Source organism: Oreochromis aureus, linkage group 14 (assembly GCF_013358895.1).
Source record: "Oreochromis aureus strain Israel breed Guangdong linkage group 14, ZZ_aureus, whole genome shotgun sequence".
Lineage (NCBI taxonomy): Eukaryota > Metazoa > Chordata > Actinopteri > Cichliformes > Cichlidae > Oreochromis > Oreochromis aureus.
The window spans coordinates 1,768,757-1,787,504 of record NC_052955.1 but is presented as its reverse complement, the minus strand read 5'-3'; the positions used below and the strand labels follow the sequence as shown (position 1 = coordinate 1,787,504).

The 18,748-nt window shown below is 47.1% G+C and overlaps 1 protein-coding gene and 1 long non-coding RNA gene across 2 annotated transcripts in view; one reads left to right on the top strand and one right to left on the bottom strand.

Moving 5' to 3' along the window:
• Positions 1–1,227: 1,227 nt before the first annotated feature.
• The window catches only part of ece2b (endothelin converting enzyme 2b), a 38,504-nt gene continuing 20,983 nt past the window's right edge, over positions 1,228–18,748 (top strand). The window contains exon 1 of the mRNA XM_031751865.2: positions 1,228–3,253. Coding sequence (XP_031607725.2) covers positions 3,221–3,253 — 33 coding nt within the window. The 5' untranslated portion in view covers positions 1,228–3,220. The remainder of the gene's footprint in view (positions 3,254–18,748) is intronic.
• Positions 13,338–15,128, bottom strand: LOC120443646. The gene is made up of 2 exons (XR_005615561.1): positions 14,593–15,128; positions 13,338–13,704 (listed from the first exon to the last, which is right to left on the bottom strand). It is a non-coding gene; the product is annotated as an uncharacterized LOC120443646 (long non-coding RNA).

The following is an 18,748-nucleotide window of genomic DNA, read 5'->3' as shown; positions in this document are numbered from 1 at the left end:
AGGAGGAGGCCGAGCTGAAGGTGTAGAACACCTGAGTCCATCAGAGGAGGTTTGCAGGTGTGCAGACGAGACCGAGGGAAACTTTATCATCCACAAAGGGGCAGTTTGCTTTGGAGCCAGCAGCACAAATAACACAAGACAGAATGAAAAAATGAATAGGAAGATATGAGAATTTAAGGGAGGGAGAGTGGATGTGATGGAGCTGCCAGGCTGGAGGAGAAGAGGACGAGCTCAGAGGTTGATGGATACAGTGAAGGAGGACATGCAGAGGGTGTATGTGTGACGGAGGAGGTTCTCACTCAGCTCTGTGAGAACAGCAGCGACGCCTGGAGGATTAATGACGTGCTGCCACCTGGTGGCTGTGGACATACTGACCGTTCACTATCATCTGACAGAAACAGGTCAACACTTTAGAACGAAAACAGCCTCGATGACAGAGGCGTGAGGGAAACAAGGAAAAGAAGGGAGCTGTGCGAAGCTCCTCCACGTGATGTCACGGGCGAGTAGCTCACAGAGGAGACTGAAGAACTGCTCCCTGTACTGTGTGTCTGCGGCCAGCAGGGGGAGCTGCTGGATAACCTTTGACTTCATTTCCAGTTTGCTGTGTTTGCGTCACTGTCACTGCTTTACTGTGAGATGATCATAGAAGCTTGTGTCAGCAGAACAGGACACGCTTCCTTCATGGATGTGAAATAGTCACAGTGCAGAGACATCACAAACATGTTTGTCCTGCAGCGCCTGATCAATCAATCACTGATTATACATGATAATCATATAATCACATATGTTATTGTATATACTATCATTATAATAATAATAATAAAGCGCTGGATCATTACTATGGAGGCAGCTTTTCAGGGCACCCAAAGCGCCCTTTACAATGACAGGCATCATTCATTAAAGCCAACACCAGTGCGGTTGCCCAAGTGGACACAACGCCAGGACAGAGAGGCCGAACCGGTGACCTTCCGGTTACAGGTGCCCTTCCCAACCCCCTGAGCCACGGTCACCCCAAACATTGTCTGGACAGGTCTGAATTAATCAAAGTATAATTACTAATTAGTTAAATATTGTTAAATATTGTAAATATTGTTAATATCCCAGACTGAGTGCTGTATTTGGTAACAGGAAGAAAGAAAGAAGTGATTCTTTTAAAGCCTTTTAATCTGTGTAGTTACTGCAGTGTGCCTGCAGGGGGCAGAACCACTGCTCTGTTCACACCTGCACAGTTTAATTAGGCAGCAGGTGTGACACAGACGCAGGTGACAGCATGAGTCACCGCCGAAAGAAGAACCTCTGTCTGAGCTCCAGGTGTACCTAATAATGTGGCCTGCTCCTGGGTGGAATTTTATTTTGACGCTGAGATCTGAGCACTTCCTCCTCCTGCTGATCCAGTCCAGCTGGTTCCTGGTTTGTGCCTCCTGTGAGCCGTGACGTGGGAGAACCTGCTGAACCCGTCTGACCCCGCCCACCTGCTCCAGGTGACAGCGTCAGCTCACATGGAGCGCGGTCGTCTTTATAAATGCTCGTTTCATCCTCTCGATCCTTTCATTCCCTTGGCCGACATTTTGATTGGATAAAATGAAAGTGTTCTGCTCATTTCCTGCTTATATTCTTAGAGCAGCTTTGCATGATTCACTGCTCAGAATAATCTTTCTTTGTCTTATGCTGGGCCTCATGCAGCCCCTCCCTCCATCCTCGGTCTCAAACACGTTGTTTTCAAGCCCTCACTCCAAAAAGACTACTGTCTTTTCTGCTTGGCCAGCTTCTGGAAGCCTGCAGAGGGGCAGCACTCAGTGCCCATGAGCTGTACTGTCTGAGCTTTAGAGATTTCTACAGGTTTGTGTTCCTGGACACAAAGAAGTGAAACGTGCCCTGAGAGGAAAATCACCTGGATTGAAGTTATGTTTGCTGGACAGATAAATTCAGACCATTTTGAAAGCTCTCACTGACTCGTGGTTCGTACATGTGAGCGTCCCCCAAAGAGCCGTTAAGAGCAGGAAGAGCAATAAACACCAGTTTATTGATTTGTGTGTGTGTGTGTACACACAGCCGTGGTTTCTAAGCCCGTCCTGTGAGGCTGATGGAGTCCTCGGGCTCTCACGCCAGCGACCAGCGTTCAGCTCTCACACTGACCATTAATTACACATCTAATCATAAAAGTACAGAAAGTAGTTTAAGGGTGGTGTAGTACGGTGGCTCTGAGGTGATAAAGAACACTTCCCTTCCTTGAAAACGATGGATCACATTCCCGGTTTTGCGTGTGTCCAGTTCCCGGTGTGAAGGTCCCTCCCTGAGCCTGGTTCTGCTGGAGGTTTCTTCCTGTTAAAAGGGAGTTTTTCCTTCCCACTGTCGCTAAAGTGCTTGCTCATAGGGGGTCATATGATTGTTGGGTTTTTCTCTGTATTATTGTCTTTACCTTACAATCTAAGGCACCTGTGTCAGTGTGTGAGCGTGTATCTGGTGTGTATTCACGAGCACTGAGCAGAGGTGTGGCTCTGTGAACAGATGTGAACAGATGTTCAGGTCTGCTGCTGTGTTTGTAAAAAATAAAACTGAACATATATTTTTTTCACTTTGCTCGGTTTAATCTGAGTAACTTTTTCACGGATGCCGGGGACCGTGCCGTGATGTGCGCGCGGTAACGTTGAACGTTAAACCTTCAGAGTCGTGGAGGCTGAAGCTGCGGTCACAGGAGTCACTGCCGCCGTGGGTTCTGGGAGTTGGAGGAAGTAATGAAAGTGTAATATTGGGGGAGGAGGAGGGCTAACAGCGGCGGATTTTCGCCCCACAGGGTGGGAATGAGGCCACGCGTGGTGAATTCACAGAAAGCTCAGTGCGGAAATGAGGAAAACTTACCGCAGCCACAGAGCGATGAGGAGCTGGAGGAGGTGACGTAGGGCCGTGTGAGTGACGTCAGTCCCTGTGTGTCTCGGGGTGTGTTTGTTTGTGAGAGGAAGAGGCTGGTTGGATTTTGGGCGGGGTCTGAGGAGAGAGAGAGGGAAGCGGAGAAAACCGAAAAACCTCCCGATCCTCCTCCTGCTGCTCCTGCAGCACACAGACAAAAGGAGACCGGGACAACACACACGCGCACACACACACAGACTCGCACGCTCACACACAGACGGCCAGAGCGCGGCACAGACGGACGGACAGCCGGGAGGATGGGCCGGCGGAGCGGCCGTCGGTAGCGCTCTGATTTCGGGGACGGAGCTCCAGGATGAGCGTAGCGCTGCAGGACCTCCGGAACACCGTGAGTACGCACACACACACACACACACACACACACACACACGGAGACTCACACACACACCGACGCGTGACACTCGCAGCCCACGCGTGTTCTCTGTGATGCTGATCACCTTTAAATCACTGTCATCGGTGTGTGTGCAAGCGTGCGTGTGCATGTGCGTGAGCAGGAACACTGGGTGGCCTGAAATCAGGGCTGACCTGACAGTGACGTCACGGATCAAACAGGCTGATCAGAAATGAGTGAGTGTGACACAACAGGTTTGTAAACACACACACACACACACACACACACACACACACACACACACACACACACACACTGATCCCTCCGGTTCAGGTTTGTTTATAACCACAGAAGAAGAACAGACAAAAACACTCTTCTTCTTCTTCTCCTCGCGTTGTTGAGCTGAGGTGGACAGTTAGTCTGTGGCTGCAGGTAAATCTGCTCCTGCACTGTTTGATTAAAACATAGACTGTATAGCAAAGATGGAGCTACATGACACCACCCACTGGTTTCTGGTGTTTTGGCCATGGCTGTGTTGGTTTTTATGGATCATCTCACACACACACACACACACACACACACACACACACACACACACACACATTGATACCTGTAACTCAGTAGCATCCAGTATTTCAGGGACTCCTGTTACCCAGGGTGAAGCCCAGCAGCCACCTGTATCACCAGCCACCTGTCAAAGAGGCCACGCCCTTCATAATGTAAAGTTTAAACATTAACTCCACCCTGTACAGGTGTTACAAAGCAGGACATTAATTGTACAGACCAAAATCAGTTTTCTCTGAAATAAAGTAAAGCGAGTGTACAGCTGGCCGCCTGCTCCCAGAGGAGCTCTGTTATCTGTGCTGCTGGGTTTGGGTGGATAACCAGGGTCTGCTGGGATGCAAAGATAAGTCAGAGTGTCATCAGGGCATGGGTGGAAGTGGGAGCATCTACACATAAATAAAACAAATAAGAGTCAGAGGTCCTCATCGGGTGCCTTGTGGTACTCCAGAGCTGATACTCACCTTTGCAGTGATCTGATTTGTCAAGAACGCAGAGACACGTGTGAATGTGAGGATATCTGTTGGTACATGAGGTGTGAGTCTGTTTGAGGTGTTGTGCTTTAACAGCTGCTGTCTGACAGTGATTTAGCTTCTTATTAGCTATTTAAAAATGTGTCTGCATAGTGGGAGTGTAAACCGCAACAGGCTCGCAGGACTCGCAGAACAGGAAGTTTTGGGCTGGACCTTAAATACCCAGGAGTGCTGTGATGATAGCTGAGGGGTTCCCTGCACAGATACGAGCAGCAGCCATTCTTCTCTCTGACTGCATTCAGTCAGAGAGAAGCAGCTGATCCTGACTGCTTCAGAAAGTAACCGAGTACATTGGTAGTGAGACACTGAGGTTTCTGTGTGTGACTATGCTGTCAGACCTGCAGATCCACACCTGCAGGCCTCAGACTGATACGTTCACAGGATCAGCCCGTCGGCCCCGCGCCGTCACTCTGCTGGTGAAACATCAGTGCTAACACTTTGAGTGGGTGGTATCAGCTGTCCACGTGAGCTTCTTGGTGAAGTGTGCTGGAGCAACATCATCACATGTCTTAAATCAAGCTGCAGTCCTGAACAGACTTCACCTGTTTGGAGCTTGATTTGATTTATCTGCACTGAGAACAGAGAGACCTGAGCCGGGAGAGCCAAACACCAAACGGTCCAACAAACAGTGCAAATAACAGCCAAGCCCCCTAAAAGAGACTGACGCTCCCTGCAACGTGACGCAAACAGGAACACTTAGTTTTACAGCTCCGTGAGTTTGCGCTCTGCAGTTTGTCTCACAGAGAATGAACGCATGAGCTGTGTGTGCAGTCATGAATGCAACGTATCAATAGTTTCCTGGAATTAAAAGATTATTATTCAGCTTAATTGAGTTTAAATGGGCGAGTTCCTGGAAGGAAAATCTCTCCCGGAAGTGTTTAACAAAGTTTGGAGGAAGTTGTGGAAAATCTGGAAAACAAAGCATCGCTTGTTGGCCTGCAGTGAACCGTCCGGTTTGGCGACTGCATGGATCTCAGACTGAAACAGGCTGATGCACAGACTGCCTGAGGGGGCGAGCTCAGGGGAAGAAAGCCCTCAGGTGGTTTTTATTGAGGTTTGATGCTGATTCACTTGGAGTGGAAAAGTTCATGAAGAGATTATAGCGACTAAATATAAGTCTGTGCAGACCCTACAGTTATACATACAGAGCAGGTGATTGGACGTCAGGGAACGTTGTACTGTCAGACATGTGATGTCAGAGGTCCTGACCTGTGTGTGTGTGTGTGTGTGTGTGTGTGTGTGTGTGTGTGTGTGTGTGTGCTGATGATGCAGAAGGGCTCAGACTTGGTTCGGTCTTTGGGTGTTCCAGTTTCCTTCCACTGTTTAAAGACGGGCTGTGAGCTGCTCATGCAGGCCTGAACAGCCTGTGTACCAACTCTGCTGTGTCGCTGCATTAAGGTACAGAGGTTTAAGACTGCTGTGTGTGTCGGGGTCCCGCCCGGTGTAATCAGGCTCTGTATTTACAGAGGACGTGTTTCCAGGTTCTTTGGTTAATATTGGATCTTTCAGTTTGGAAATGTTTCTGATCTGTGGGACCTTGTGTCCCCGTTCGCTCTGTGTTGCCCCAAAAATCAGTGTTCTGGAGAAGCAAAGGTTGAAGCACCATCTAATGAAACAAAATCCACGTGTGTCATTCTCACAGTGAGTTGCACAAACACACACCAGCACCATTAAACCTTCATTCCAGTCTTACTGACATGGAGAGAGTTTTTATCCACTTTCTTTGTGTGTGTGTGTGTGTGTGTGTGTGTGTGTGTGTGTGTGTGTGTGTGTCTGGACTGGGCAGGGTTTACTGTTTCCTCTCTGCAGCTCTGTGACTTCCTGTCTTAAGATACCCACAGTTTCCATCTGAGCAACAAAACAAACGAAGACATGAGCGACCGTGACCTCTGACCTTCATCACTTACGTCGTCATCATCATCATCGTTTTCCTGGGCTTCTGTGTGGCGGCAGAGCCGCCGCCTGCTCCTGTTCCTCAGCTGTGAAACCCTGAAAATCAGATTTCCATCATCATCATCATCATTTCCAGCTGGCAGCAGAATATTTCCCGTCCATTTCTTCTAATAACCGGTCTTTATCGTCCTCCCCACCCTCGTCTTCATCATCCTAATGACTGGAGCTGCCACTTCTTCTCCATTAACTGATTGATCTTGAATGCTCTGTCACAGTTTCTTAAATCTGAGTTTTGCAGAGCAGGTGGAGTTTACTGGGCAGAGATGCAGGCTTGGAACTGGGTGGAGGTTTGATGGAGGGTGGAGGAGGGTCAGGGGTCAATGAGGAGTCACTGTGAGTGATGATGTGCCCTCTGGGATGGGAGGTGGTTGCCGTAGTGATGACCTGCGGGTGGTAAAGGTCACAAGGCAGCTTTAGTGTTCAGTTTTTAAAGTCACGCCTGTGTGTGTGTGTGTGTGTGTGTGTGTGTGTGTGTGTGTGTGTGTGTGCAGAGAGCAGATTGGTGTTTCTGACCTGCGTCAGTTAAACTTTCACTGTCAAACAGGTGAAAGTGAATAAACCTGTTTGAAGATGAAAACTTGGTTTTAGGATTAAAGCAAGACTCGGTTTAGGCTCGGGGTGAGTTAGGCTCGGGTTTAGCTTTGGGGGGACGGTCTGAGGGATGCACTGATGTCAGTGAATGTCACACCAAGTTTGAAGCAGAACAGTTACGGGACCAGCTCTGAGTATTAGTACTGTGTGTATGTAACGCACATTATTCACACACGTGTCTGTGATTGAAGCCTCTACAGGAGTCTGCCTTGTTCCACTAAAGTGAGCCATCATCAGGTCAGGAAGTTAATGTCTTTCCTACAGAGAGACAGAGGACAGCATATTCCCCGTGGTGCTGCTATTTTAGGTCTATTAGAGCTCTGGCACCGACATGACCCGGAGTAATGAACTCAGGCTCACCCTGGACTGTCAGTGAGGCAGACACTCACAGACACACCTGCAGCCCAGGTGAGCTGACATGCACGTCCCTGGGCTGTGGGCTGTGCTTTGTGATGTGTGTGTAAGTGGGATTATAACTTCCAGGAGAAAGCCTAATTCAGAACAAAATCTCAGTCATCGACTGTTCGGTGACCCTTAAATCAAAGTTTATTTATTTCGCTCGGGGGTCAGATTACTGCCTGGAAACTTTACCGGGATGGTCGACGATGGCGAGACATGTTCCTAGGAGGGCGTCACCTTTAAAACCAGAAAGGAAACACAAATACAGACAAGTTCATCCATCTGTTTGGAAATCAGACAAAACGACACTTCCTCAGGTCTTTATAGTTGTTCCCTGAAGGAAAGCTTACAGCAGATGAACTGGAGGTCACGATGAGCGGCTGCTACCTGATTTAAGGGGAAAGTTTTCGCTCCTTTTCCTGAGATGTTGGTGTAGCGGTCTTCAGGCCGGATTTGTTCCGTTCTCTATTTGTTTTCTTGCCCTTCATCGCAGACGCCGTGACCCAAACTAAGCAGAAGATTGGAGCGTGAAGGTTTCCGTGATCGTCCTGCTCAGCGTCCCGAGCTGATCCGGGCCTACAGGGAGTACTGACGTCCCCTGCGGTTTTAATCCTGTCTGAGCGAAGCTGCAGTTTTTAAAATGCTGTTTTCTTCTGACTCGGCAGACCTGCTGAAAGTCCCGCTTTAAAGCAGCCGGTGTTGTTTCCACCGGAGGGGGTGTTAACGCCCACTCCCTTCAGGAGCTGTTTTTTTGGCCGAGCTGTTGTCTTCCTCAGCGCCGCTTAAAGGAACGCAAAATCCAATTAGAGAGCCGGTGAAAGGCTCTGCACAGACTCACCGTGATCATGTTTTCTTCACCCATCAGTAATTCAACGACTGTTGTCGGTTTCTGTGGTTACACTCCGAACACGATTCACGGCACAAACAAAGGCTGCGGGCCTGAGTCAGCGTTAAGCTGATAGCACTGCTTTTACTCCGAAGACGAGGAGTGAAAGTGGCGGCGAATGAGCGTCCCTACCAGGCCGGAATTCAAACGTCGCTTCTGACACCAGGTTTATTTTTGGGGGGGTGATTTTCTTCCATCCAAGAATTATGATTCCTGCTTTTAAAGCACACTATATGGTCCTGTTTCCATGTACTGAACTTTTTTAGCTGCCAGTGTCTGAAAGATTGGCTTAATGTTCCTGAGTGTGACCTTCACAGGCTCTTTGATGGCCTCTAACAGCTTTGTGTGATGAGCTGAGCTTCAATCTGCTGACACCGAGATGTTGGATTGATGTGCTGGTCAACACTGACTAACACTGATGAATGTTGTCTTAGAAATGGAGTCCGCTAATCCCTAAAACCAACAAAGACTCCAACCATTCCTACACTCACGCTTTTTTCTGGATTTATGAGAAGCATCGGCGCTGTAACAACAGAATTTAGGCAGTGTAGCATCAGTCATGCTCTTCTGTAAGGTTTGGAAAACAACAGCTGTTTAATTTTGCCAAGTTGACCGTTGCACTCTGTCATCAAGGCGACGGATGAATGTGCTGCAAGAGTTAGATGGGTAAGAAGTGTCGAGCTGTCGGGGAAGGCTTTAGGAAAAGGACTCTAATTAAGTTTATCTTTTTTGAAATACTAAAAATTTGTTGGTTAAGTTCAGAAAGATTAAATACACATCACTAACGCTGACAGAGATGGCCCCGCCCCAGTGATCAAGTGACACCTCGAGGGAAACTGAAACGCATCAGCAGCTGATGCTAAACATCCTTATTTTACACCACGGGACTGAGAAAGACCGGGAATGTCTGCTCTGTGTTCTCATGCTGCTCGCACCACAAGCAAAGCGAACAGGATGCTGACTGCAGTTCACATTTTGGCCACCTGCGTCACCAAAGATACTTTTGAGAATTACCAACAGCAGCTGTAAACCAATCAAATGTTTGCAGCTGATAATAAGCCTTAGTCTGACATGGAGGTAAAGTGTAGCTGATGACGTGGACGCAGCCTGTGGTTGGTTAAAGCAGCAGCTTGTTGTGAGCAGCAGTGCTGTGTCACTGGTGGGTTAACTAAGGTTATGCAATGACTGTGAAGGTCATCCGGGTCATCAGAGTCTAAAGAGCTTGGAGAGAAAAGCGTCTGGACTTCTTTAAGTTTCTTGAAGATGTTTCATCCCAGAAGCTTCTTCAGTTCTAAGAGCAACTGGTCCCAGATTTCAGCCCTATGGGAGTGTCCTCTACCTCATCACACGAGCCAAGGTGTGAAAATGGATGTGGGTCACAATCAGCCAAGGTTTAAGGTGAACCCATTGTGAAGCCTAGCCCCACCCTATCATGTGACTTACTGAGGTCAAATGGCCCAGGATGTGAGTGTGCGTTAAGGCGTCTGGGAAGTCTGGACATAGCGGCTTCTTTCACTCCTCTTTCAAACCATCTGTCTTCTCTGTCCAAAGGTTATGCAGTCATCAGCAGCTCTGACAGGAAATCATTTTCAGCAGTTTACACCAGGATGTTTCCTCAGTCAGAGCTTTTGGATGGTTCGGTGTTGGGATCAGAGTCACTGCTGACCTCCAGCAGCACAAGGAGAGCGGCTCGGTCTGAGAACTGCTCTGATGGTGTTTCACTGCTTTATGATTTACGTAGTATTTACTGCGCTGAGCTCCTTCATTGTGGAACTAACAGGGTTCGTACGGGTGCTTGAAATCCTTGAAAATGCTTGAATTCTAATGTCGTCTTTTCAAGGTTTGAAAAGTGCTTGAATTTCAGATGTGGTGCTTAAAAGTGCTTGAAAATGTAACTGTATTTCATTCACAATAAATAGCTATCTGATTGAATTGTTTTCTTATCAGATAGAGAAATAAAATGAGTCGCAAACGCAAAATTTCCCGCCTGGGCTGCCTTGCGTCTGTTTCAATATGTGACCCCGCCCCTCCCTCGGACAGTCGGGGATGAGTGCGCTAACATACCTGTAGGTTGCTGTTTTAATGAGTGTTTGATGGAAAACAACAATGGCGGAGTTTGCGTTCTCCAGTCGCATGATAGGTGAGTGCTAGTAAATAATTTTCCAGTACGCGAACGTTACACATGCTGTTTTTTTTTAAATTATGGTTATTATTTTGCTAGCTATCAAACTCGCTGGAGAAATGATTGAAATGCACTGAGTGTGATGCAGTATGGCAGCGCTATTATGGAACATGCTGTGAACTTAGCTAACATTACTTAGCAGTAATATGAGTTAATTTACTCAAGTGAAAGCTTTAAACATTAGCCCGATACATAACTAGCTAACTTAAGGCTTTTGATTAACCCTCATCGACGGACCCAGAGTCTCCATTTCAACTTGGGTCTAACGCGGACTTCAAACTATATACCAGTTTTTAAATTGTGTTGATAGGTCACGTAAAACCGATGTTTTTGGGGGTTTCTGAATAAAACAGTGGCGTTTACTCGGGAAGAAACAGTAAAACGGCGTTTTTATGGAGAGCGCTAGCAAACACGCTTTGCTTGTGAGTGAAAAAGAAAAACACTCCTTCCCTATTGGTGGAAAATGTACCATGTCGACCAATCAAAAAATGATACGACAACATGTGGTATTTGGTTGTTGGGAGAGAGAGAGAGCGAGCGAGTGAAAAAGAGAGAGAGAGTTTTGATACGTGAGAGATTTGTGATGTTTATCATGTTTGGAGTCTCAAGTTAGTGTTGTCTCGTGTAGTTAGTGTGTAGTGTAGTCGTTTTGTTTTGTGTGTCAGTTCTACTAGTGAACGTCACAGTTGCTGCAACTGTGTGCTGGAAAAGCTTAAAAAGGGACCTTGAAAGTGCTTAAAAAGTGCTTGAATTTGACCCTGAAAAAAGCGTACGAACCCTGAACTAAAGATAAGATAAGATAAGATAAGATAACCTTTATTAGTCCCACACGTGGGAAATTTGTTTTGTCACAGCAGGAAGTGGACAGTGCAAAAGTTATGAAGCAAAAATTAGAATAAAATAAAATAAGAATAAATACAGTACACAACTGTACAGAATAGAATAAAATACTATATACAGTAGAATAAAATGGAATAAAATATACAATAAGATAAAAATAGAATACAAATGCTATATACAACTGAGTAAAAATACAACGATGCCAGAAAGCTCAACTGTTTGATGGTGAAGTGAATCTTTGTGCGTGCTGACGGAGAATGTGAGCGTCGAGGCGCTGAGTGAAGGCTCACATACACAGAGACCTCACTCATGAGTTCTGTTTTTGGGTGTTTTTGCGGTTCTGCCCGGCTCGGGTTGGACTTGTTCTGGAGGTGGTTCTTATTTCTGCTGTCTGTGCTGCTGAAGAGGAGCCTGGGCTGGAAGACCTGCAGCTTTTTTCCAAGTCTCTGTCTAGTCTTTATAGCACAGGGGTCGGCAACCCTGGGCACGCGTGCCACAGCTGGCACGTGAAGGGTTAACTGATGGCACGACATGCAGTGAATTAATCTGAGAAGAATAAATAAAAAATAAATGGCCGGGCCAGCGGTGCACACTGCAAATTAGCTTGCGTAGACACATTAGTTGTGCCGCTTCTTAATGACGGCATCTTAGCGAACAACCCAACTACCAGATTCAACTTGTAATTGCTAGCTGGCAGTTTTTTCAAGCGATGTTGAATTTTCCACATTCTGACACTTCAAAAGCTTCAGGAGCTGTCTGCTCAGCGCAGCATCAGCACAGCGGAAATACACGGATACATCCGAAGACTCGAGGCAGAATTCACAGTGTGTTTTCGGGACTTTCAGGTGGACCAATGTTTTCTTTTCTCATCAAACCAGAAAGCTTTAATGAGCAGCTGGATTTGTCTCGCATTAACTGCCTGGACACAGAGGACATCGAAATGCAGCTGATTGAACTGAAAAGCTCGACTCTGTGGGGTCAAAGTTTGCAGAACGCAGCTGGAATCCACAGCTGTGCGTGTTCATGGAGCTGCATTTTCACCTGCTGGACATCACTACCTGACAAGTTTAACTGTCTTCAGAACATTGCAGAGGCCTTATTGACAGTATTTGGCTCTACATATCTGTGTGAGCAGATTTTCTCTCACATGAGTGTCCTCAGGTAGCCGTCTGAATGCTGGACACTCGGAGACCTGTGTCTCTGAGTGGGAGACCAGAGATCACATTAACATGTGTGTCTCTGTATTAACAAACATACCATATTGGCCCAGTTTATTTTTCTTATCATTGTTGTGAGGAGACCATAAATAGCATTTGCATTTTCTGTTGTACAGTTCATTTGCTGTTATGGATAAAAAGAGTCTTTTTTGTTTCAAAATAGCTGATAACTATTCGCTGATAGCTGCCAACATCTGCAAACAAATATAATTCTATCAAGTTGTTCTATATTGTGTGTAACTGTTGATATAGAGCGTTATTAAATTTATTGCTAATGCAATCATATGGCACTCTGACTTCTGAGGAAATTTTAGACGGCACTCATCATCAGAAAGGTTGCTGACCCCTGTTATAGCATAACTACGCTTTCCACATGTACTCACACCTTGTAGAGGATATACAAATACTATTTTCCAAAAGTAAAAGGACTTTCTACTAGTGTCTTAAGATTACCAGCTGGTAGAGGAGGAGGGATAATCTGGCTCCTCTGTTCTCCCCCTCGGGGAGCACCAATGCATTATGGTTATTCTGTTTGCGTCGAGCATGATGCGAATCATCGGGTGGAACACCAGTCCAGCTGGTTCTTCGTGCACTGATTCCCAGTCCATGGAAAACAAAACAGTATGAGAGACTCAAAGAGTCGCAGCTTCACCTGGAAGGAGATGCGTTTGGAGCGCCGGAGTGACGCTAGCTTCCCTGAATTATTCCAGGCAAAGATGTGGGATTGTGAGAAATGTTCATATAATGAAGTCCAAACGGATCCGGATGCTCTGTCTTCTACGTTAATGAGAAGAACTTTGACTTCTGTGAAGTCAAAGCGAGTGCTGGATCATCTCTGTAGGTTCCCAGTCATCCAGGTCATAGTCTGAATTCTGACAAACTTAAAAAAAGAAACACCTGGACTCCTTTAAGTCTGACGTTTCAAAGTGAAGACGTCTCCTGGATGAGGTGAAATCCAGCTGCTCTTGAGAAGCCCAGAGTCTTTGAGCAAGGACGGAGCAGAGCGTCAGCAGAGAGGGCGACGTGTCTGCACCAGAGATCAGATGCTTTTCACAGACATCTGCTTTTTACAGCAGTACAGACGATTCACGTGAATCCAGGTCCTTTCAAGAGCGTACAAATACTTTTAGGCTCGCTGGTGTCCTCGGGCGTCTGCTTGGTTCTGAGTAATGAGCAGCGATGTTCTGGCTACTGTCGCTCTTGGATGTTTCAGGCTCGTCAGCAGCACCGAGATGAAGCTCATGTTCAGGTGTTTGTACCTCAGGTCATGTGTTTGCGTATGGAGGCTGTGAGGGGACAAAAGAGCGGACTTCACATCCAGAACAGACAGACAGGCGTTATATAAGCTGCAGTGAACTCCATTAGAGCTGAATGGAGATGATTCACTGGCATTATTTAATTACACACACACACACACACACACACACACACACACACACACACACACACACACACACACACACAGTGACATCAACCTCTACAGAGAGATATAACACACACTCCTGTCTCCTAGCAACCTGCTCACCCACTCCCCCCTCTCTCCCCCTCTGTGTGCGTCATCAATTAAAGAGAACAGAGCCGGATGAGAGACACTGACGGAGAGTGAGACAGGGAGAGAGAGACAGCCCCTGAGTGTGGGTCCCGAGGAAGGAAACAGTTGGAAACCTTTGGTTTCCTGTAGGACGGCAGGACCGTGAGACCGCGGAGCCTCCGAGGACAGACAGGAAGACACTCCCACCCTCCGCTGACACTGAGACAGACCCGCTGCTGCGCCTCCTTTGTGACCCGCGGTGGGAGAAATCCATCCTCAGAAGCTGCTGGAGCTCACCGCTCGTTCCTGGGCTCAGCCACCTTTGGGACCCCCACACAGGCAGCGGTTATTCTTCTGCCAGCTGGAGTGTATCCTCACGGCGACCGCGCCGCTTCGAGCTGCCGCTCGCACGCTCGCGTGGAGTTGGCTGTTTGAGGTCGACTCAGATAAGTGTCGCTGTGACGCACGTTTCCATGGTTACACTCACTCGGGCTCATGTGCGGGCCCACGCTTGTCTGAAGTCATCACACTCACCAACATCTAGCTTTTAGGAAAGTCCCTCTTTGTGTTGTTTCTGATTTAACCATCAAAGGTCAAAGGTCGTATCGGGGAGCTGGGGGGGTTGTTCCTTCAGAATACTTACAAAACATGCCTTTGATGTAAGCGTTGTCCACGTAAAAGCATCTGTGTGAAACCACGAGACGTGTGTGACAGCAGGTCTGCACATTCAGGTGCGACCCCCTCGGGGTGGTCACAGCTGCAGACACGCCCCCTGTCAGGTCCGCTCTTTAGGCCTCGTATCAGCTGATCCAGAGCCTCGTTTGTCATGGACGTCAGTTCAGTCAGAGGATAGAGGAGTCGCCCTCTACGAGCGTGAGAATTGGTTCTAGTTTTGATGGTGATGATGAAACAGGACAGTTGTGGCTCTGAGGCGTGTCGGCCCTCGGGCCCCCACCAACCTGCTCAACATAGGCTTCATTGGCTCCGAAACATTCCTGTGATTCAGCTGCCGCAACAATAAAGACACCCTGTAAAAATATCATATTTCACTGGAGTGTGACGAAAACCAAACAGCTCAATAAAGTCAAACTACTCAAAGGGAAAGAGTGCAGTGAAACCTTCAAACTTCACCCCCCCCAGGGGGCGCGCCTCCTGGGGGGGCTGAAGGGAAACATTTGGTCAGCACCAACAACATGAAGCTCCACTTTGTGGGATTTGTTACAAAGTGGAGGGGGTGGGGGTGGAGGAGGGGCCAGGGGGGCGTCTGCATAGTTTTGGTCAGAGTTCAGATCAGCTGTAAACTGTGGTGCAGACCATCATCATCATCATCATCCTCCTCAGGCCTTCAGCACAGCTTCACCGTTAACATGCTAACAGTTAGCACTGCACGCAGTGGTTTCCATGGCACCCATATGCTGGTGTTGTCGTGAAAACGAAGCGCAGCTGTTTGAGTTTATGTCTCTGCCCTGGTCTGGGATCGGCGCTCGCTTCTCCCTGCAGGGTGGAGCGCTGTGCTGTTTATGCTTCTGCCACACAATGAGCGAGGGGGTGGAGGTGCAGTCGGGGTGGGGGAGGAGGGAGAAAGGGGCCGAGGGTAAACAGAGGAAGTGCAGATTTATTTGATCACAGTTAACTGTCTCCTCATGCTGAGCCCGCTCTGCTCTCAGTTTACTGCGAGCTCACAGTTTAAAGCACGAGCCGCACGTTTCTCATATTTATTCATTTACAGAGTCCTTTGCATGGACAGTCCACGTTCCCTCGCTAACCTCAGTCTGTGATGGTCTGTGAGCCGAGGACAGCAGCTGCCCGGCGGTGCTGGCTTTGCTTCGTCTTGTTTCTGGGTTCACGGTCCTCCACCTGGCTCCTTCTCCATCATGGAGCAGTAACCCGCACGTGTGGACAACACGCTGAGCCGCTGAGCGCGTGCACTGATGTTTTAATGCAGCGCTGCTGAAGGTCGCAGTTATCGGCCTCGTCCCTGCACACAGAGATTCCTCAGGGTCCTCTGAATCCTCTGAGTCTTCGTGAGTTTTTATTGAGGACCATTATTCTGAAATTGTTCCATCTCTATTTCAAAATCATCAGCCTGTTTTCAATCAGCCCCCCTTTGGTGCCTGCTACGCCTGCAGCCTGTTTTGGCCTCCGCACCAACACCTTTGAGACGCTTCAACATGAGCTGATATTTATTTGTGCAGCCCGACTCCTGACAGGCTCACGTAAACGCCACCATATTTCCCCAGGCTTGGCTCGTTTACGCCGGCTTCCCGTACGCTCCAGAATTATTGGTTGTTTTTAAGTCTCTTATTGGATTCGCTCCCTCGTACCTCTCCGATCTTTTAGCTAAAAATACTCCAAACAGAACTCTGAGGTGATAAGTTGCCTTTGCGATCGCTGCGCCTAAACTTTGAACAGTCTGCCTCTCCAACACTCGGCATCTTTAAATCTGAAAACATGTTTGCTGCGTAGCTGTTTCCTGTGGCTCTGTTTTGTTTTGTTCTTTGTGTGTGTTTGTTGTACTTTGTACAGCACTTTGGTTTTTAAATGGACTTATAAATAAACCAAGTAAAATGTCTCAGTTAAAGCGTTTTTATGTTTTCTATGTTCGACTGTGGATTAAACAGAGTTTATCAGAGAAGTTTTTACTTCAATTCTTGACTTTGATGGAAAAATGAGATGAAGGAAGGACGTGGATAAGATTTCAAACATCCTCAGAGGAGCTGAGCTTTGTTCAACCTCTGCTGAAGATGACGCTAAACAGGTTCATCACAGATGCTTCGGCCTGTGTGTTCGGACAGGTGTGTAGTTATGTAGACATGTGGTGCAGACAGATCATTCCCACTGAAATACAGAACATACAGAGTTGCAGTGACTTTAAAGGAAACCATCTGCTTCAAATGCATCTGAGCAAAGATTCAGCTGTAACTGCTGTTTGCATCCTGCAGGGCTTTTAAACCTCGTCTGTTAACACTTCAATACATAAGTAGGAAATAAAACCAAGTTTTCAGATCAATAATCATCTACATGAAATCATGATGAAGAAAATAAAAGCAGAGTTTGCTGGATAACAAAGGCGGGCTCCTTATCGAGCAGTCCGAGTGTGCTGAAAGCTGATATCGCACGTATGAAGCCGAACCAAGCTTGTACGTCCCCGAGGCCCAATGTGGCGTCCAGACAGCAACGGATGAATAATAAATGAAGTGCGGCGATCAATGGAAACAACGGTGAATACAGCGCACAGGTTAACACTGTCACCAGCAGCGTTTCATTACTCGTCAGAAGCTTTCACAGCGAGCAGCAGCGGGAGGAAAACACTGGGAACCAGTCAGTGATGGACCCCACCTCTGGTACCAGTGTGGACACAGTATCAGGTTGATTCTGTTCATTCTAGCTGAGGTCAGTTTATCATCATTAACATGCAAATTCTCATGATCATTGATCAACACTTACTGATCAATAACCACGAGTCCCTCTCACAGAGAGCTGGGGAATGGCTGCAATCACAGCATTGTAAGATGGTGACAGATGGACCCTTAGGCCCCCTCCTCCATTCAGAGATGGTCTTTCCCTCCCTTCATTCAGTGCTGCTGGTTTCAGGGTGAACAGATGAACAGAATCAACCTTTAGGGATTTACTTACCTGGATGAGTGAGCGTTAGAGCTGGGCGATATATCGAGTTTTTTAAAAATATCGATATATTTTTATACGAGATATAAGATGTGACAATATCCTTTATATCGATATAGTCTGTGTTACGTTATAATTATAGTTGCGGAGCCGCAAGCTTGCCTCTCTTTTGTCTTTTCGCAACGTTACTCGACCTCGCCTCTCCTTCACTGAACACAACTCCCCCTCCTCCCCCATCGCTTCACCTGCAGGCAGCGACAAGATGGACACGGCAAATCTCCGTTAACGAGTTACTGCGCATCGCCCCGTGCGTGGGGCTGGACGGTGTCAACGTGTTAACGAGCTAACCACGCTAATGAGCTAGCCACGCTAACGCCATGCACGGCCTGAAATCCTTTCATTTTCTCAAAAGTTGGCTGCGCGCCTTTTGTATGAATCCTGGTTGTGCTTGATGACCGCGAAACGATTTTATGTGATACACAGCGCTCAGCAATCTGTCAATAAATGTTTTAGTTCGACTTTGCTAAGCTACGGAGCTGCACCGCTTGATGGATTGTCGGAGCATTACGGCTACCGAGGAGCCTCATGAGTGATACGCACTGTGCTTCAACGTAATATTACCGTACTGTGTGTATAAGGACCATAAATGGCTCCTGTTCAGAGGCATGGTTACGAAGCGGATTTCAAACTCCAGGCTGTCAGTCACGCAGTAGAAGTTGGGAACAGAGCAGCTGTGAAATCTGTCTTTGTTATTATGCTCAGCGTCTGTTAGTTTACATTTTGACTGCACAATTGTGAGCTCTTTGTTATGCACAAAACAACATAGTTTTCTTTTATTTATAGAGCATCATTATTTAATAAATGCTCATAATTTATTTTTGAGTAGTTTTTTTCATGTACATCTATGCTGTATGTTAATAAAAGTGCCTGTGTGACATCTGGGACACAGCTTTGACTAAGAACTCTCCTTTTGTTCTTACTTTATGGCTTTAAAAAAATATCGAGATATATATCTTATATCGCCATCCAGCTACAAAATATCGAGATATGAATTTTAGGTCATATCGCCCAGCTCTAGTGAGCGTGCATCAAGACATCAGCTATTTTTGTTCAGATTAAGTCAAATAAATCAGCCTTTTAGTGATCGTAGTGTAGAAACTGAGTTTACAGGTGTA